General features: G+C 47.6%; 1 protein-coding gene across 6 annotated transcripts in view; it reads right to left on the reverse strand.

Moving 5' to 3' along the window:
• The window catches only part of GRAMD1B (GRAM domain containing 1B), a 73,680-nt gene that overhangs the window by 12,717 nt on the left and 40,305 nt on the right, over nt 1-20,658 (reverse strand). For 2 of the 6 annotated variants that reach the window (XM_042882436.1, XM_042882431.1), the window contains exons 2-9: nt 20,125-20,335; nt 13,235-13,255; nt 4,844-4,928; nt 3,845-3,948; nt 3,594-3,689; nt 3,017-3,097; nt 1,056-1,171; nt 422-635 (exon numbers count right to left, since the gene is read on the reverse strand). In XM_042882436.1, the coding sequence (XP_042738370.1) occupies nt 422-635; nt 1,056-1,171; nt 3,017-3,097; nt 3,594-3,689; nt 3,845-3,948; nt 4,844-4,928; nt 13,235-13,255; nt 20,125-20,238 (831 nt within the window). In that variant the 5' untranslated portion in view covers nt 20,239-20,335. Of the gene's footprint in view, nt 1-421; nt 636-1,055; nt 1,172-3,016; nt 3,098-3,593; nt 3,690-3,844; nt 3,949-4,843; nt 4,929-6,547; nt 7,378-13,234; nt 13,256-20,124; nt 20,336-20,658 lie in introns of those variants that run through there. The other 4 variants (XM_042882433.1, XM_042882432.1, XM_042882434.1 and 1 more) reach the window with 4 other exon arrangements.

Here is a 20,658-nt window from a genome sequence, read left to right on the forward strand (position 1 = left end):
TCAAGCTTGGGATATACACATGGCTTTTCATTTGTTCAGACAAATGCACAAACAAGAGTTTTTGTGCTCCAGACAAGTACTACACCAGCTAGGAAAATATGAGTTCAGGTTAGAGTCAAACAAGGTGCACTCTGCTGCACTGCTAACAAAGTTGCCCACCACTTCTACCACGCTGCAGGCAGAGGAAGAACTGTAATTCCTTTATCTCCAATTCTCCATTTCTTTTAACCTAAAACTGTAAGTGGGGAAACAGCCTTGCTGCTGGGAGTGCGATGTATAGCTTTTAGGTCAGGCACAGCTTGCTTACATCCCCTCAGGCAAATGTCACGAGCTCCAAAAGGATCTCACATGGACTGTGGTTGCCAGTGAAATCCCAGAAAAAAGGACTAGTGATGCCACTGCAGTGGAGGAAGACACTTACTGAGGCTGGTGCTTCACTGCTCCCTGTGGATGTCAGTGTGCTGGCAGTTACTGATTTCTTTGGCAGCTGAGGGCTAGCTTCTGGCTTGGCCTCCATGCTGCTTTTTGAGGAGCTGTCATTGACTTCATTCTCTTCCACGGGAATTTCTTCACAGTAGCTGAGACGCCACAGAGAACACAGGTTTTTATGTTTACACCTCTCTGTACAGCTACAACTGGACACACAGAGCAAGTAAGAATATTTCTGTGCAGTCTCTAGTCTGATTGGAAGAGCAGGGGAGATCAAGCCCAAACTATTCAAGTGTTTATACACAGACTGACAAGCATTAGCACTTTCTGACCACGCAACATGCTGACTAGCCCAGTGAATGGGACACTTTGGCACATTTACAGGATCACTCATCTAACTCAGCAAATGGAGAAGCAACTCCTTTCAGCTCCTACCAGTTTCTAGGAGGAACTGGTACACTTTCAGCTTTTTAGCCATTGCACACCTACTGCCACAGAAATATTTGGCCAGAACCCAAAATCTCTCAGCAGGGACAAACAGCAGTTCGACATGAAATACTGAAGGACTTTTGCTCTCCTGAAGCCATCTTTTCTTCATCACAAACAGACACCATTCCCTCACTCACCCCATTGTGTTGAAATCATCATCTGGAGGCACATAATCTTCATCATCGCTGGTCAGACCCAGCTCATTCCCATAACACTGGTGGACAAAGTGCCAGAGCTCCTTTGGGCAGAGAGGCTAAAAGAGAGAACAGAGATTAGGGTACACTTTCAACCCAAACGACTAAACCATACTGAATACACCACGCTTACACTGGGACTCACACTGCCAAGTGCTAATTTAGCACTGTCTAAACAATTTTCATGTTTGACTCCTGTTGCAGTTAATGGCAGTGAGCAGCACTGAAGATTAGGATGCCCTTTTTCCCCAGCATGAGGCTACACCCAGAACAGCACAAGTAATGTGTTTTCCTGCTACTACAATGCTGTGCATGTAACCATGCAAGCAGTAAAACATTGCTTTCCTCCACATGCATTCTTCCTACTTCCTACCTCCTACCTCTTCTGCTCCATATAGTGTCTCCTGCTATGCCAAAGCCCAATGCATTAGGAGATTTCTTTCCCTCCAAGTCTGCTTAAATAAAAGCCACCTGAAAACTACAGAAACCAGGAAAACTATCTAGAGAAACATTTTCTACTGCAGTTTAAAATCAAGAGAAGTTACTACTGGGAAAAGCCTATATGTATCTCAAGTTAAAAACAGAAAATGAGTTAACAAGACCATTCACAAAAGCCCAACTTTTCAGGGATGCAGGTCAGCTGACTGCCATATGACTGCATTCTGCAGCTCAAGAAAAGGGGCAGAACTCGTGATTTAAGTACGTGGGACATGAGTGAAAGAAAACAGATTTTCACATGTGAGAAATGTATGACCAATGACAAAGATTTCTTGGTAATGATGGAAAATAACCCTAGGGGACTTTTTCAGAATTGCTGGCTTGAACTTGTTTGCACAGTTACTGTACGCGGTAAGGCAGGAAATTTTTAAACTAGTTCCTAAAAGTGGCCATCAAAAATGAGAAAAAAGACTCAAATGAGAAATTTTTATCCAGAATCAATTTCTCATTCTGTTTGACCTTCTTTTCACATACACTCTCTATAATTCACACGTCCTGTCAAGAAAACCACACTCGGCTCTGTCACTCCCTCTCCTGCTAGGCACTGATCCCACACAGGGACAAAGCTCTCTCTAAGTGTTTCCTGCCTTGATCACTCCGTATCTCAGTTCCCATTCGCTATGACTTTGAAACCAAGGGCACTAAATTTTGTTATGAACTTCCAAAGGCTGATTAAATTACAGCATATGGTAGCAACAGAAGCTGCCTATTGCAAAGTGATCCCTTTGCACACTAGATATTACCCCAACCTCAGGACAGGGCATTCTGGTACACAACAACTTCAGCCTTCAGTATAGTGTGAACTTAAGCCCAAACATCTCCAAATGCTGGCAACCCTGTAAGATCAGCTCATAAGTCTTACTCGTGCAGCAAAGCCAGAAATACTCAATGGACAGTGGAACAGATACTCAGACCAAATATAGTATATACAGTGACTCTAGCACAGCAGGTGCATTTTCCCACTTTATTTTAAAATCCAACCCACTGAGCCTTTACTCAATGTACCCCGCACCATTCTCATTCTAACTGGGGATGCCCTTTACACTTCTGAAGCACAGACATACTAAGAACACTGTCTGTGTGCTGAGTTGTCTGTGTTACAGTTTGAATTGCTTTCTTCTGGGCTGTAATTTGATTACAGAGCTGAAAAACCTCTCTGAGGCTTCCACACCTCAGCAGAGTCAGAGAGACACCCACTGCATGTGCAAGACATGCCTGTAGGTAGACAGAATTCCATGCAAAAAGAGATATTTGCACCCACAGCAATGTCCCTGCTTCATCTAAACACACGTGCTTGTTGCCATTACATCTTTTATGTACACAATTAGTCCCAGGAATTGTGCTTCTGCATAAATACCCCAGCTGCCTTTCATTCCACCCGAATGCTGAGGTGCTGGCCTCAATACCTTGTCAAGGAGAGCGTTCTGCCAGAGTCTGAACATCATCATGTACGTCCTGTCTCGAGCCCCAAAGGAAGTAAAAAAGTGCTGAACGGGAAGAGATGGAAAGAAAAATCAGTTCAGAAAAGGCCCTCAAAGAGATGAAGAAAAACACCTCTTTGGATCACTTTTCAGAGACAGTGCACAGAAGGGCTGAGCAAGCCGTACAGCACTGCCGCTCGGTTCTTGGGCACAGATACAAGTCCACAGAGCCTGCATGGCGTGGCTGAGTGCCTCTCGACCAACAGAGCTGGTCTGAGCACAGAAAGAGCTCCATCAGCTAAGGAATACTGTATAACCCAGCTCTACTTCCACAACACTCCGTTATAGGAGCTACATACATGAATTCCAGACTCAGCTGAAGCCCAAGGTCTGCAGAAGCTCTGCACCCAGCCCTTTTCCATTCGTGCTTTCTCCCATGCCCCATGAACCACCAGCAATCCTTTCCATTCAGAAAACTCCCATGGAGGTGGTGCTAACTCCATTCCCCTGCCCGTGACACCCAGAAATTGTGGCCCCAGAGGTGGAGGCTTCCAGGAGGTACCTTTTCAGTGTCAGTGCAAACTTGGATGGCATTAGGAATGAGCCGTGCTGTTTTTTCCTTGGTCATCGAGCAGATATCCTTCAAGCGAACTGTCAGCTACAGTCAGAGCCATGCAGAAAGGGGAAGGCAGAAAAAGAAAGCAGGTAATGAGAGACACTGGTGAGAAGGACGACGGAAAGAGTGCTTTTAAAGTTGTCAGCAAATATACTGACGTAAAACACATGCTCAGTGTGCCAGTCAGAGAGCCTTACCAGCGTCTCCCAGCGGAAGATGTTGCTGTAAAAGCAGATCCAGTTTTCAGAGAGGTAGAGGCGGCCCTGCAGGAGAATGTCTCTTTGTAGCGCACATGAGTAATCTGCAGGTGAACAACAGATGGTAATTAAGGAGCATCGAGATGAGGAGGCAGGACAGCCTAAATGTGAGGCTAAGCAGCAGCACCAAGGGAAGTTACTCAACGTAATTCTGCAGAAAGTCAGTGCAAAGCCAGAAGGAGCTGCACCACAGCTGCTGCTCTGTCCACTGGGTTGCAATTGCAGCGTGCTGCAGACCATCTCTCTTAGTGACACACTGCCTTGCCCCATTAGCTGGCCATGTGGTAGCATTTTATGAAGTATTTCTAGATTTTAACCTGGGTTTTCCTTCTCACCTTCTAGTGTTGTTGCTTGTTTCTCTCCCAGTTTAAGCCTCCTCCTAAACAATTTCTAGTCCTCTGCTAGTATTGTGCATACTTGAGCAGTATGAGACATGGTATGAGATCATCAGTTACATAAGATAAAAGAACAGATGCAATGCAGCAGGCAGTCACTAATCAACTGCAGGACCAAAGCCTAAATGTATTTAGGGAAGGCAGTGGTGTGTGAGTAGGGAGCACTGGAGATGTACAAAAGAGTTCAAAAAAAGGGAAGTTCAGCAGTGTGCACATTAAGACACACAACCCTGACCAATGGAGGAAAGAGCTCAGACACTAACAGTGAGATCTGGGGAGAACTATGGAGGAGAACACACTCCTCAAACCATCAGGAGACAACACTGCAGCCGATACCAACCAGCTTTGCTTTCCATGAGCCAAACAAATGACATCTATTGGAAAGAGTGAGGAGAGGGAACTGCCTGTGGACAGGAGACAACAGGCTTGCTTCCTGGTGGCAGCCTCTTAGGAGAGGGAAATGCTGCATGTACATGTGCTGCTTTAATCCTAAAACCACAGGCCTGCACAAAAAAAGAGCACTGCACAAAGGGACTGTCCTTACCTACGATGAGGCGCTCCGTGTCAGGAAGATGTTTGAAGAGTTTCCTGAAATCTTCATTCCGTTGTTTGTAGGTCGGACTCAATACCTGCAAATAACAGAGAGCCTGTTAAAGAGAGGGGCAGGCATGAGCATGGAGAAATGGAGTGGGAAAACAGGAACACCTTGGTAAGGAGAAGGGGGATCAGATGCACTTACAAAGCATGAGGCCAGGAGCTCCCATCACAGCAGACACACAGATGGGAGGATGTGGGAATCATTGCATTAAGTGAGAGGAAGAGGAGAACCTGACTTGGAAGAATAAGTACAGCAGAGAAGGTCTATACTTTTGTCTGCAATGCAGAACTGCATGGGAGCTGTGACTGCAGAGAAAATCTCTTTTCCTGCCATCATACACTGTCCAAGGTATGATACATGCTCAGTTCTAATGCATCAGTTAGCTACCAATGCCATGAACAGCAGAGCAACCCCAGACAATAGGAGCTTAAGTACAGCTGCAGCCCTGACACAGGAGCTTGAGTGATCAATGTCACCAACAGCTCCACAGTAACGCAGTCATTCCCTTTCCCCTCCCCATCAAGTGCTTCACCTGGCAGCCAGTGAACCCACCGCTACCTGCTGGCAGAGGGGGAACGTGGTTGCAGAAGAGGTTTGTGTGGGGGCTCAACCACGTTTCTCACTTATTCTGCAGACCTCATGGAAGGCACCAGAGGAGGCCGTGCTGCTGGCTGTGGGGAAATCAGGAGCTGGCTTCTCTCTGGTCTTTACTGAGCTTAATGCAAGTCTGTCCCTGGGCCTACAATTCCAGCCAAAGACCACCTCCTAACGCCATGCACACGCTGACAGCAGCTCAGAACAGCCAGAACATCTTCTGCAGGCAGAGCTGATTTAAATAAAGGCAGGTGCAATTTCAGGAGGACTGAGTATCTCATCAAATCTCTCATGCTTCATCCCACAAAGGAATGGCAGAGCAACTTGGGGAACCCTCCCTTTCCTCTCAACAATCCTTTCCTACCTCCTCCAGCTGCAAAATACAACTCTCCCAATGCAGAATGGTGGGCACACATCTGAGGGCTCTCCCACATTAGTCTGATTATAGAAGAGTCTGTTTGAGAAAAGGGGGAAAGCGGGCACATATAGTGGTGGGGGAAATACAAAGATTGCTTAGCACTACCCTCTCAAAACCATCAAATGGTGTCAAAGCCAAGACAGAAGCACAGATTCCCACTCATAAACATTCCCTCTTCCACACACCAATACAATGAATCAGAAACAGCACTGTTTCAACATTATTTTAGTACTTCAAATACATGCTCCAGCCCTGTGTGCCCAAAGGCAGGCCTTACTTTTGAATAAATAAAACCTACAAACCAGCGATTGACAAAAATACGATTTCACTCACCAAACTTCTAGCCAGAATATCTGGAAAAGACCTTGGACAGAGATGGGCTCCACCAAGAGCTTAAACCCAAGATTTCCTGGGACCAGCAGAGAGAATGTGCAAAGGAGGTGCGAATAAGACTATAATCAGCCCTGAGCTTTGGGTTCATTGCATTATAGCAACCAGATTTAGCAGTATGGTCTCCATACGGAGGAGTGCTCCACTGCCTCTCCCACTGTCTGGGTTGTTCTGACCTGTCCAAAGCCTGTAGACACTTCTGCTTAGCAGAACTTCTGGTACAAACACTTCAGTTTAGAGACACTCACAGCTGGAATTCCATCTGATCCATTGTAGAGAACCTCTTGGAGTAGGTCAGCAAGCCCCTCCAGGTCCCACTGCGGATATGGGAGTTCTTGATCCAGTATGGGATGCCAGAGAACCCCGCACTCCAGCAAGGAATCCATGGTGCTCCCTCAGCACTTGCACAGCTCCCCGTGTTCTCAGTCAAACTCTGCTTTTCCTGTTCCTGCTGTCACCACTTCTTGTTTAGATTCAATGTCGAAGGAGATTCAGCAGTTTGGCAGGAGTTTACGTGCCTTCCCCTGCTTCCCTGCTCACATTCAGGTCATCTGCCCCAGCGGCCTCTGCAGAACTGAAAGAGGACTCCTCCTCCAGAAGACTTCAATAAAGAGGCTCATGAGGATAAGCGTGGTAATGGTTGAGCTCCTCTCTTCCAGTCTTCCCAACTTGTTGCTGAGGGTATCCTCTGAAGAAGGGCTGTAAATATGCCGACAGCCCAAGCAGCTCTGTGCAATGCCTTGTCTGCAGCCCCGACGGCCAGCACTGCCAGAGCTGCTAACTAAAATAGTTCCAATTGCCAGCACCCTGCCAGCCCAGCAGTATTCACAGATCTAGCTGCAGTTCCAGGACGGTCAGCAGCTCAGAGACTTCAGCTGGTTGTTTGCTTTTTTTTCCCCTTTGAAAGCAGAAAAGCAGTTATTCCTCAGTGCCCACCGCAGGCTCTCCTCTCCTGTCCCTCTCGGCTCTGAAAAGCAGTTTCAGTCTCTGTTTCTGTAGGAAGGAGCGGGTGTGGAGATACCGAAACCACTCGCACATGCTTTAAGTTACTGTGGCTGGGTAATTCTGTGGGCCAATGCCCTGCAGTAACCCAGGCTGGGCTCTGCCTCCCAGCAGATGTTTCCTGTAATGGAAAGTTGCTGGACAGAGCGTGCTGGGGGAGGCGTGGGGGGGGTGAGGGGGGCCGGGGTAAGGAAAGACCAGCCTGCAGAACATAGTCATGATGAAATCAGCCATCTGAGATGCACACAGTTAGGACTTCAGGGCTCAGCTACTCCTGTATGCATTACTGAGCCCCTCCAAAATGGGTCTGGGTTCGGTGTCACCTCATCAGTTGGGTCACTTTGGGAATGAAGAGCAAGAGCTCCTTCGGGCACCAGCAATGAACTCCCTGCAGGTCTCAGAATCACAGAATTGTAGGGGTTGGAAGGGACCTCCAGAGATCATCGAGTCCAACCCCCCTGCCAAAGCAGGTTCCCTACAGCAGGTCGCACAGGTCGGCATCCAGGCAGGTCTTGAACATCTCCAGAGAAGGACTGCTGGAGCACAGCTCCCTGTATCCCTCTGCCCCTCACCTCCACCCTGTCCATCTCTTTACTCAGGCACAGAAACACAAAGGAAACGTCCACACCAGCACTGCTCAACTGCAATGCTGTCTGTGGAAACAAGAGACAAGAATAAGGAAGAAACAGCCTCATTCTTCCAAATAACCTGTGCACACAGCTGTCTCCAAGCAAACTAACAAACCACTGGAAAGCCACAGTTTCACTGCAGGGCCAGCAAGTGCAGGCTGCCCACAGACAGGGAGAAGCACCAAGCTGCTCCGGTGCACTACAGAAGCACTGCTGGGGCCTGTCGCCATTAGAAGGGCACATCCATCAGTCACCCCAAGACACAGAGAGAGCAAAGCGATTTCTGCAGCCTAAAGAGGATGATGTACCAGCACTGCAGACAGCCACGAGCTATCTGCTTTGTTGCACCGGATGTCCCTCCTTGCTGCAAATGACTCACGGGATTACTTCTAGCAAACCCCTCAGATTACACACCCACCATCCCTGTGCCAGATCTGAATGGCACCAGTGATCAGATGAGCTAACCCGGAGGTGGGGACAGCAAACATTAACTCTTCTGCAAACAGAAAGAGACGGGACAGGATGGCACTGCGAAGGGTGGAGAGGAGACTCAAGGGAGGAAAGGGGAGAACGGGGCGCCCAGGGTCACATCTTGCTGATAATACACTGAGAAATGCATGGGAAATCTAAAGCAGCCACTGCTGGGGGATGGGACAGCACAGGGGAGTTTGACAGCACAAGAACTGAGAAATAAATGGTGTTGGTACAGCATGTGGCACAGAAAGCAGGTGGGTCAGGAGAGAGACGGCATGAGGCAGGGAGAAAAGGGGAAAGGAAAACCTTGACTGATCTGCATGAGTGATGGATTTGCACCTAACATTTAAGGAAGATTTACGTTGCTTCTGGACAGAACAGAAACACGACTGGAAAGGCCAGGATACACAGCGTGCCTGGGAGAGAGTTCCAACCCCACTGACAGCAGGGCTGCTGTGCTGATGAATGCCAGCAGGGAAACTGACCACCTGTCCCACAGCTTCTCTTCTTGACCTGGTTTGCTCCCTGGGGCCTTTTTTCTTCTTTTTCTTCTTCTTTTCTTTTAAAAGTGATTGAACAACACAGGGAGAAGCTTCAGAGTAACCACTGGCAGCTCGTGGTTAAGAAGTGAGTTTGAATCTATCACCCCATAAGCTCGCACCAGAAATTCATTCCAACTCAGTGCCACTACACCACAGCAGCCATGCTGGGCACAGTGATCAGTACATCATATCAGGGCTGAAGGGAATGGCCTGCAAAACCACCTGAAGGACAGTGAGTTAGCAGTGCTTCAGGAACAGCTGGATGTGCGGTGATGGAACCCAGAAGCTGACAGCACTGACAGACAGCACCTCACTAACTCTCACCATCACGCCTGGATTTCTGCACTAAATCCTGCTGATAAGATCGCTGTTTCTGGTCAGACTCAGGCTTCCACCTGCCAGCTGACCTTTTCCGATGTCCTACCTAAAATAGTGCTTACTTTTCTTTCCAGCAGCTGAGAATTCCCCTTCACTCTGCTATCTGTAAGGTCTCCAACAGGGTGCTGCTTTAAAGAAGTCAGCACACCGACTCCACCAAAGGCTGATTTCTTACTGTGTTCAGCCCTGTGATCATCTGACGTAGTCACAGACAGACTGCACAGTCAGGTCAGCTCTTTACAAGACCACACTGAAGCCTGTCCCTCTGTTCAGCTGCTTCTCCTGCTGCCATTCCTCCTGCCTCCTTCACTTGCGTCCCTGCCTGTTGCAATCCTCGGTACAGACTGTGCTTTCCCAAAGACAACTTTTCAGACTTACTATTTAAGAACAGTTTAAAAAGGCAGTTAGTGTCTTCACACTGTAATTTTCCCACTCAGTGCCCTGGCATGGTCCTGCACATGGGTGGGGAGGGTGAGACTCAGGTTAGTTATAGGGAGAAGCTGTAAGAAAGCAAGAACGCAAGCTTGGTTGCAAAAGAGTAGGCAGGTGAAAGGGCTGGAAGTAGATAAACACAAAAGAAAGGAGTACAGACTATGGCTGTCCTTGAGTTCTAAACATTAAACTGCGAACAAACCTTGTGGACATATATATACAAATAAATCTTCCATCTTCCCCAGCGTCAACTGTTTAACTTTCACAGTCATCTCATGCTATTTTCTGGGGATGTTCTGTGCTAACTCTCCTAGCACACAGCAGCCCCAGATCTGGGAGCAGAGATGGGAACCTACAGAAGCAAATTTTGCTACTGAGGGGCAGACATGAAACCCAAGTGCTCCTCCTCCCCCAAAGCCCAGCAAGAGAAGGACAAAGAGACTATTTTCTCTGTCAATAAAACGCCTCCAATTTGCCTCTAATTTTAAGGACTTGTACTGCGGGAATGATTCTTTCTGGTGACTTGTGGAGCTCCTGCATCCCACACTGTCAGCACAGCCTCCTCCTCCATTTCACCAGGGAAAAGGGACGTGAACTCCCCACTGCTAAGCACGTTGGGTCTGCAGAATAAGTCACATCTCTGTTTCAGTAAACAAAATTACAGAGAAAACTTGTTAGGGAAGCTCTGTTCTTTCCTTAAAAACAAATTTAAAAACTCTCTTAAGAGTAATAAACCAATCAATGATAATTTGGCACGCAGACGACTCAAACTGCATCCTGATGGATGAGCACAGATGGGTGAGGCACTGCCAGGGAGCTGCAGTCTGCACGAAAGCAATTCCTCCAGGCCAGGGGCTCCGTGTCTGACGCTCCCAACCAAAGGCAGGAGAAACACCTCAGCGACGTTTCCTTGCCATGGCTCAGCCAGCCCAGAGATGTTTGCTTTTCCACCATAAGGGCACAAACACAAAGCAAACCCATGGAAATTGAGTGCATTCATTCCAGTGTTCCTTTTCTAAAATCTCACAGTGAACCTGACCAGCTCGTACTCATCTCTGGAAAGCAAAGAAGAGAAAGCACCAAGAGCACAGAAGGACAGGTCTCTTGCCACATCAACCCATGAGCTTGGTTCACTCCCTTTCTCCCACTTGTCAGTCTGGTAGGGATGCCAACCCCAAAAAGCACTGCTAGGATCAAGAGGAGAACACGCAAGGGCAGAAAAGTTGGTAACATATTAAGGAAAAAGTAGAAAAAAAAGGAATCTGGGAGAGAGAAAAGGAAAGCTTCCAATTGGCAAACAGGGGCATGGTGCTACAGAGACAAAAAGACCAGTTAAAAGCAGCAAAAACTGACGCTGGCATTCTGACCACTGATGCTCTGGGGGGTTCTGAGGGCCGTGTGCTCTTTGAGGCAGGGTCTGTACCTTTAGTCTGGCACCCAGGGCCACCAAAGCGACACACGGAAAGCAGAGTGTTTGCTGCAAGAACACAGAACTTCTTGTACAATGGAAGCAAGGGCAAGTGAGATAAATGAAACATCGAGGCTTCACAATGGGGCTGCCTCTACAGATTCATTTCTAGAGCTGCTCTCAGTATGAAAAATAAACAGAGGAATCGGACCGGTCCAAGTGCCAGAAAAATCCTGCTGGGAAGGAGCTGGCAAAGAAAAGAAACTCTATCGAGGAGAAACATTAGCAAATTTTTAATATTAATACTGCCAATAGGATTTAATGCCTTCCTGGAGTTTGCAGCCCATCTGCGTCTCCACATTGCTGCTTTTATCTGGCCAGAACGTCTCTACTCACTAGAACATGTTTTATTTTCTAAAGGAAAATAATTGTGGGGCGAACCACAAAATATGCAGCCAGTGCTTACTCTCCGGATGTACTGTCTCTCATGCTGAAAATATATGGAGGAAAAACAAGAGAACAGAAAGATAAGATAGAGAGGACACAGAAAAACGAGAGACCCACAGAAGCAGACCACAGCAAAGCATCGTGCAGCAGGGTGTGCATCTCAGCAGCTACAGCCTGACTCAGCTCTTGTGCAACAGCAAAAGTCACCTTGAGCCATGGCCATGGCCTCCATGTGCCTGGCTGGGCTGCCTATGTGCCCCAGCTGCTTCTGACTGCCAATTCTCTGCCAACCTGCTCTCCTGTGTTTATCCTCCTCTCTTCATGCTATTGTCTCCATGCCACTATCTGTTTTTCTGAGGTCAACTCTTGCTTGTCTGTGCTGCTACCTTACAATCTGATTATCCACCTTGGCTCTTCTTTCCAGCAAATGGAGTTTGCAGTGATGTTGCTGCCAAGAGGACAGCTGTTCTGTGTTCACACATCTCTCTCTCCCCACTGCAGCCCTCCCTACTAAATTTCCTTCTCTTTTTGAGGGAGGCCTGCCCACTTCCTACCAAGAGCACAAAGAATTCCCACATCAAACCAGATACATTTGACACTTGGAATAATCGGCAAATAGGATTTCATCCCAAAGACATAGCAGACTTATCACTTAGGTATTACTGAAGCAAAAGGAGTAAGGTGTAAAAAGTAGAGAAAACCAACAAAGCACCTTCTCCTTTGCTGGTAGCAAAGAGCACGCTCCACCAGGAGCCCCTCCCTCTCTGATGTGTCTGTCCAGTGACTCAGACCCACAGCCCCAGACAAACTAGAGCTGCTGTTAATGCTGACAAGACCTCAGCCTCCTGCCATAGTGCTTCCCAGCCAGGACACAAGATGCCACAACTACACAGCATGGTACCTAACCAGCCACACGAAGGACTTTTAGACAAGGCAGAGAAGGTGAAACATCCTGGTGGTGGTTATTTGAAGTCTGCCCCTCATGCCTGTGTCAGATCTGAGCACATGACAGCAGCTAAAAGCCCTGATTCTCCTGTCTCATGCTGCAGAAAGGTGGGGATGCTGCAGAACGTGGAGTGACTGCTGCATTTTGCTGCAAAGGCACTGCGCTGCTGATAGCTGCCCTGAAGAGACTGAGGGTAGGGTTCAACCATGCAAGGTGATCGACTATGGGAATGTGCAAACCACCAGCTGTGTGCCTACAACACTGCTACTCATGCTCGCAGAACAAAAATAAGATTGAGGCAGAAGCAAAAGATAAACCATCTTTGCTTTTCTTTGAGATCAACAGAAAGTAATTCCTCTCTTGCCCCGCTCCACCCTGAGATGCAAAGGGTTTGCACGGTGGCAGCTCTGCTTGTCACCACATCAAGACCAACTCTGATAGGGTACAGGATGTAGAGAACATCAGAGGAGTGACTGGAAGGACGAAGCTTTTGCTCCTTGTCTCTGGCACCCTTTCCCTTAGGATGTCAGGTGTCCTTTGCCAGTTCTGAGCCATTTCCATCTTTTCAGAAATGGTCAGTATGCCCCACTGCCACTGCAAAGCCCCTTTGCACCTTCCCCCCCACCCAAGCACCCAGCCCACTTTCACCCAGGGACAAGAGAAACAGGAGTACTTACATTATACCAACTCTGGCTTTTCTGTAAGGACAAAATAAAAGAGAAGCATTAGTTAGCACAGAGATCTTAGGATCAAAAAGAAAGATGGACAGAGAAAGTAGGTCCAATCTGGCTTGCATAATTAGCAAAGTGAAAGTGAGATTAAACAGGAGATTTCAGTGAATTTCACAGCACGGTCTAACACAGCTATTTCCAGTTACAGAAACAAAGATCAAATCCAGGAGCAAGAATCTATAATAGGAAACAGTTCAGGCTAATGTGTGCATGTCCACATGCACGCACACGCACACAAACCTGCACACATGCTGCGATTTTGCAGAGCAGCAGCGCCCACTAGCAACAGAGGAGCTCATCATAATCACTGCCACACATCTCTGGTCAAGGCTTTATTTTCCAGGCCTGCTGCCTAGGTTGGGAATATCACATTGATGGGAACGGACCCACTGCAAACAACAACCCTTGGAGAATTCTTGGAATGCAGGGAGACCTTTTTACTCACAGCAGCCATCAGCCAACGCTTTCAGTAGTATTTTAAATTTTAAAAGGGAGACACGTACAGAGACAAGAACATTGCTGAAGGAAAGCAATAGAAAAGCTGAACAGAAGAAAAAAAAGAGACTTATTTGCAAAATTTTAGCACACAGTGTTTTGTGTCATCTGCACACGTACATTTTTGCCTTTATTACGGCATTTCAGATGGTTTCAGGACAGGACACAAGTCACAGTGGAGCATCTGAAAAGGCTCACTCGGCTTGGAAAGTCACTCTTGGCCATTTCCAGCCAGAGGTGCAATTTTTCAGCACAGAGGGAGGAAGAAACGAGCCTCACGCTCCCATTCCAGCAAAGCTGGCTTTCCAATGTCAGGACACAGAGCAGAAGCATCCCCACAGATGGGGCGGATTTAGCCCAGAACAGCAAAGCATGGGGCACCACAGCCTTATGCCATTAGCAGTGCTGAGCCATGGGGCACAGCATCAGCGCTGCAGGTGCCAGCAGCCCCACAGCTGTGCCTGTCCCTTCCTCCAACCCACAGCCACACGTCTGCATGGCACCCGGCCGAGTTCTGCTTAATGGACAAAGACAGAAGCAGTGTCTCACTGCACTTCTTTCTTTGAAGACATCTCGCTTCTGACTTTGGACTGGGAGTATTTTCCAGTTTTATACCCCATCCGGGCTACAGACAAACTCATCTCAGACTTTTAAGGGACTTTGGGAAAGTTGCACTCAGAGAGCTAAGTTCCTACTGCCAGAAACACAGAAATCAGCTGTGCTGGGACAGCCCACAGCAGGAGCAATGACATTCATCATGTTTTACCATAAGAAAGTAAGTGCAGAGTGTGAATGAGAACAGATTGGAACAGAGATTGCTATGAAGACATGCTTTGCCTACACTGCTCTCCACCCTGCTCACAGTTTCCTGTGCTCCCTGTACACCACTGCACCCAGCTAACCTCCCCAGCACCTGGATCCCACACCCAGCTGGCAGCCAACTCTTCCCAAGGACTGCTTGCCACCTCGGGCACTTTGGCCAGTTGGGAAATCATCCTGTTTACTGCACTGATCTCCAATGAAAATCCCCACAGTAACAGGAAATATGTCACAAAACAAACCACAACAATTTGACACTTGAAAGAGCAGCACTCCTAAGGCCTCTCCCCAAACCCAGGGGAAAAGATATGAGCTGAAGAGCTGAATACACACTAAGGCTCAGTAACTAACCTCAGGAACCTTCTCTTGCTTGCTACACTTCCCCACACTTGGCCATTCCCTCCATTCATGAACTGTCAGCTGAAATTGTCCTTCTCTGCAGGGGGACAAGGAAAAGTCCCTCCAGTGATGGCTTCTCTGCAGCATCTTCCCTCTTCCACACCTTTAGATGGACACCCAAGCCTCATCTTTTGCTTCAAGTTTTCTAAATGTGAGGAGGTTCCTTCTTCCTGTCATCTACCTTTTACACGTAACAGACTACACAGAGTCCAAAGAAGAGCAAAACTAAGGTTCTGTGATAATCTGACTTCTTAAATCCAACTTCAACTGCATTCAACTTTAAAAAGAAAAAAGGTTTATCACTGAGCGTCAGAATGTAGAGGGCTGCAAACTGAAAATCAAGAGACAGTACAGCAGAGGGGGGTGAAAAAGGAAAAACATATTCTTACTTTGAGCAGGTTAAGTCTGTCATACTGGAAAAAGAAACCATAAGCATTAGAACAGAAAAAAAAATGAAATAAAGCAGGAAGGGAGGAAGGGAGCTGCACACAAAAGTGGAAAAGATGTCACTGGTTTGCAGAGGTGATGCTGTGGGAGCAGACAGCAGAACGCAGAGTTACATGGTGGCTGTAACCAGGAAGAACTTTGGAGAAGCTGAGAAAAATGGGGGATTTATGAGCCTCTAATGACTGTAAGGCTGCCCCTGAATCTTCATATGTTAATGATCCTGGATTTGCTTGGAAAGTTACAGCTTTACAGTGCAGATGGGAAGCGGTGGATCACATGAATGAAGTTTGGCTTGCTAGCTTGAAGCCAACAGTTTCCATCTTTTAGCACTACTGGGAGCAGGATCACAATCCCTCCTACTTACTTCTGCTTCCAGAGGAACAGAAACATTCTGCCAACTGAATGACATGCCATGGGCTATAGATGCATCACTAAGTCCATTTTATAACCAGGGAAATAGGGGCACAGAGACAAGGTGAGGGCACAGAACTCTGAATACATTCCACAGCCCTTCCTCCTGGTCTGCATACCTCCAGATCTACACTGTTCACCTCCCTTCTGTATCCCTGTATCTCAAATAAATTGATGCTCTTTATTCTCAGACTCCTCACCTCCGTTCAAAACGAGCAGAATACCTAAAGGAGGATTGTGCCACCCAGCAGGAGGATCAAATGGGAAGACACAGCCAAACTCTTCTAACTGACACTAAAAGGACAAGGTGCAACAGTTATATGCTGCAGTAGGGAAAATTCTACTTGGATAAAGCCTGTTCACAGCAGGAGTGGTTAAGCACTGGAGCAGGGACCCAGCAAGGCTGTGATATCTCCATCCAAAATGCAGAGAAGTCTCTGGGCAACTCAGTCTAACCAAATCAATCCCATTTTGAACAGGATTTTGGACCAGAGACCTTCAGATAACCCCTCCCCACCTAAATGGCTCTACAGTCTTCTGAGTCTGCATTGCTACTAGGTATAGGCAGTAGGAAGAATATTGAAAGCTTTGCAACAGAGATGAAATCACTTTTTTCTTTATGCAAGAGCAAGAGAGTTAAAAATACGTTATCCCACAGTTGGCAGCAAGCAAAATCCCTTCATTCCTTGAGCCCAGACAGCTGCTTCAGGAGCAGCAGTGTTCCCCCAAGGCTGAGACAGGCTTACAAATCATCTGGTCCACGCCACGGTGGTGGGTGGCAAGGGAAAGCAGCTCCAGGAAAGGCCTCTTACAGATGCAATCCAGTGCTTAAAAACTCCTGGTGAAGCACTCCCTCTGATGGCAGCACTGCAGCACGGCGATCAGCGCAACAGACAAAAGAGGGCAAGGGACTTCAAGCAGAGCTGTCAGCGGTTGTATAAACACAGCATCAAACTCATGGGCTCAAGCTGTTTCATTTCATCAGCGAGACAGGTTGGAAAATTAAACTCTTCTTCTTCTTGCAGAACAGGGGGGGGAGAGAAGAGACTGAGAGAGGAGATTTTACCACGTGCGCCCCTCCTTTCTTTGTTCCCAGCCTTTCCCCATCTTAAGCAGCTATCTGTCATGTGGGGAGAGACAGGGAGCTCACTGCACCTGATTCTCTCATACCAAAAAGAGCTGCTTTGTGGAGCACGGGGTGAGATTCTGGCTGGGGTGGGGGGTCAGGGCAGGAGCTTTGATTCAGGCTGGTGGAGCCCAGGATCCCCTTCTCTGCACCTGCTTTCCATGTACCAGCACTCACCTCAGCTCCATCTTCCTTTTGTTTCTCTAGCTGTTATAAAGCATTTCTTCTCTCTGCAAGCTTATCACAGCAGCAGTACAAACACATTGCACACATCACTCCCTACCAAGGCTCTTCCCACCTCTCCTCTGCTTGGCTGAGCACCTCCAGCCCAGCCCAGCCCAGCCTGCCCACATACTTCTACTCACCAGCAAGCCCTGCAGCTGTGCCACTCCACACCCATATCTTCCATAGAACTGGTGTCACATCTCACCTCAAATCTTAGGCCCACAGTCCTCTTCAGTAGCACCCAAGCTACAGTCACCATGCAAAAGTCAACCTGTCTAAACAAAGACATGAAGTTCCCAGCAGCCACCAGCAATCATGCAAGACAAGGCTGGCTAAAAGGGCATTCTGACCAAGGAAAAACAGTAAAATAGTACTGTAAACTTCACTGCTTACTAGGAGCTTGCCTAGAATTGAATCCAAGGTATTCAGCTGGGAAAAAGCCAAGACACTGATCTGGCAGATGATGAAGCCATCCAAGCCATTCTGATTTTAACTTCACTTGCATTCACATGTAGAAATGCCAACAGCCTGACACTTTGTCCAATAAGCATCCCAACAGCGTTTCTGATTTTTACACTCTTCTGAGGGTAGCAATGAGATTTGAGATCACATCTCAGATGAGCTTATCTCCAATCCAAGCACCCACAGAGGGATTTTCTACTTATTACCTTTCAGAGCGAGCCCATGAATTCTCACAATTCATTTGGGACAAATCTGTTCTACCAGGTGTAAGCTGGGTTCATTTGAAATCACTGATCTTTAATATTTACATCACACAGAAAAATGTGCAAGGTCAGTAAACTGAGATCAATGGCCTCAAATCAACTCTTCATCATTAGAAAAAAACAAAAAACAAACTAACAGTTAAGTTAGGGAGATCAACTCCTGTTTCCAAAAGGCATAAAGAAGAGAGGAAAGAGGATGGATTATGGTACAGTTCAGCCTACCAAAGCCAGAGGATCTCTCCCTGTAAAGACAACAACTCATTGTAAGGGAGAGGGAAAACAGATCTTAAAGCCTAAAATTACTTGGAAGTAATTGAAGGAGGGTGGGGAACAGGCCAGTTTTCACACCACGTGAGCAAATATTAATGAGATCCCAGTGATATAAGTGAAACCAGCTTCTCAGCTACAGGCATCGGGGTGAGCTCTTGCTGACATTCTCACAGCCACGCCAGGAGAATGCCTTACTGGAGTCACTGCTCAGTACCACGGGGTGGGTTTCTGCAGGATGAGACAATTCTACAGTGGGGCACAGGAGAGAAAAAAGAAGGCTTACTTTGGAGAGGCGCTTGTGTGACTTAATCGGAGAGAAAGCATGCAGGAATGAAAAGAGAGAAATTAAGGAAAGAAGAAAAATTACCTCACGATTCCAGAGAAGGAAAACCCACAAACCCAGCAGACAGCATCACATCCCTCCCAGTTCCACTTCCTTTCCTTGTTAAAAGCACCATGAATTACTATTAAGCTATGCTATTAAGCTTCACTAGTCCCTGCGTTGTTAAGAATCAGAACTCCGTGATTCTGTGATCACATTCCCGTGACCTTGAATCACAGCACATCACAGCCAGGGCAACTCATCTCAGGAACACCCTTTGCTGAGGATGCAATTGCCCTGACAAACTGACCCCCAGCGTGGCAATGAACAGTGAGCATCCTGCCTCCTCCCACCTGCATGGCTTCCTTCTAGGGACAGACTGCCCATGCACATAGGCCTGACAGCACCATCACGCCCATGGGCATCCTCCTCCACCCTGGGGTGGTGGCTGAAGGTTATCAGGCACACAGGAAGCAAGTCTAACCTCAAGGGCAGCCCCAGAATTGCCTAGCCTCAAATGAATCGTCCCAAAAAATCCCTTTGCCCCATCTTTTCAACACACACCCTCCTTCCTTAGAGGTGAGAGAGCAATTCAGCCCAGGGAGTGTGGGCCAGTGAATCCTGTTTCTTCTGCTGATGGTGAATACCAAGAGGAGTGGATGAAGACTATTTATGCACGTGACACAATCCTGCAATAAGCTAGGCAAAGGACCCAACAGCTCATTTCCCACAAGCCAACATCTATGCCATACAGTCATCTGTGACACTGCGGAGTGGTTCAAGGTGAAATATTTCACTTTGCAAAATGAGTAAAATGCAAATGCTCCTGGCAGCTCCTACACCACTGACGTCAGCGTTACTATCAAAGGTTACTCTTGGTTCCCACAGCACCCATCTGCTTCACCAAATCCCACTGCTCACAGCAAATCAGGAGTCCCTGCACCTGAAACCCTCATCCTTCCAGTACAGCAAAGACACAGCTGATGTTGGCTCCAGTACTACCAAAAGACAGAGCCCTTCCTGAGGAAAAGTATCATCTGTCCAAGACTTCCATGGAGTTTGTCAGACACCTGTAATATTGTACCATTAAGACACACCGTGCAGAGGACTAGCAAACTGATTCTGTGCAGTCTGAACCTCATCTCAACATGGCTTGGCCAGGACTGGAGAGATGCGTGGGCTTTTTACAAGCTGTCTGCACAGAGGAATCTTCATGTGTTCCATGACCCTTTGTGATCTAATTGATAAAGAGCAATTGCAACAGCTGATTTTCAAGGTCTAATTCAAAAGCACAGAGCCTGCCAAGAAAACAGGGCCCTGACTGCAAAATGATTAGCCTACAAAAGCCAGTTTTGAGCCACAGTCCAAGCCATCAGCAATTCATGGGCTGAGTTCAATGAAAGGATGACAGAGGGTAAGTCTGACCTCCCCAGATGGCCTCCAGTTAGAGTTTTTAGAATCACACTGGGGGAAGAAGGAGGGTTAGCCAGAGGTAAATAAAAAAGATGGCACTGGACAAAGCCAGTGCACCACATTACAGAGCTTAGAGCAGCAGATGCGTGTGCATCTTGACTGCAGTTATTTGCTCGCTCCTTACCTTGGAGTTCTTGGCCCCGCTGCGGCCTGACTGAGAGGAACAGCTCCGCTGTACACCCTGCTCCGGCGTGGAAGGGGATTTGTCTGACGAGTGGTCTGAGCCTTTTTCCACCATGGTGTCTCCTTGGGAGTCCTGCGGTGTTGGGGACCGGGAGCGTTTGCGCAGGATGGGGGAGCAGGCAGGCGTGCTGCGGTTTGAGTTACTGGCAGTACTGCAAACAGAAACACAGAGCACAGATGTCAACTTTCTGCTCCAAGAGAAAGCAAATGCTTCACTGTCCCTTGAGGCGAAGCTTTACCCAGAGGTTTTCTCCAGTATCACAGCAGATAAAGCTGCCCAAAGCCACGCACCCACTGCCACACTTGGGACTGATCTCCCCCAGTAAAGTGAGGCAGCAGACAGGTGTCATGCACTGAGAACGATTGGAACTTCAGCTGCCTGTCAGTGTCTTTTTCCACCCACTCTTCCACTGATCTGTTCACAGAGAAGACAGGGGAAAATGAACTCATTTTGTCCTGTAGGCTCTGAGACTTG

The sequence above is a fragment of the Lagopus leucura genome, unplaced genomic scaffold (genome assembly GCF_019238085.1).
Source record: "Lagopus leucura isolate 7727_CA_CO unplaced genomic scaffold, USGS_WTPT01 Super-Scaffold_100034, whole genome shotgun sequence".
In the NCBI taxonomy this organism is placed as follows: Eukaryota; Metazoa; Chordata; class Aves; order Galliformes; family Phasianidae; genus Lagopus; species Lagopus leucura.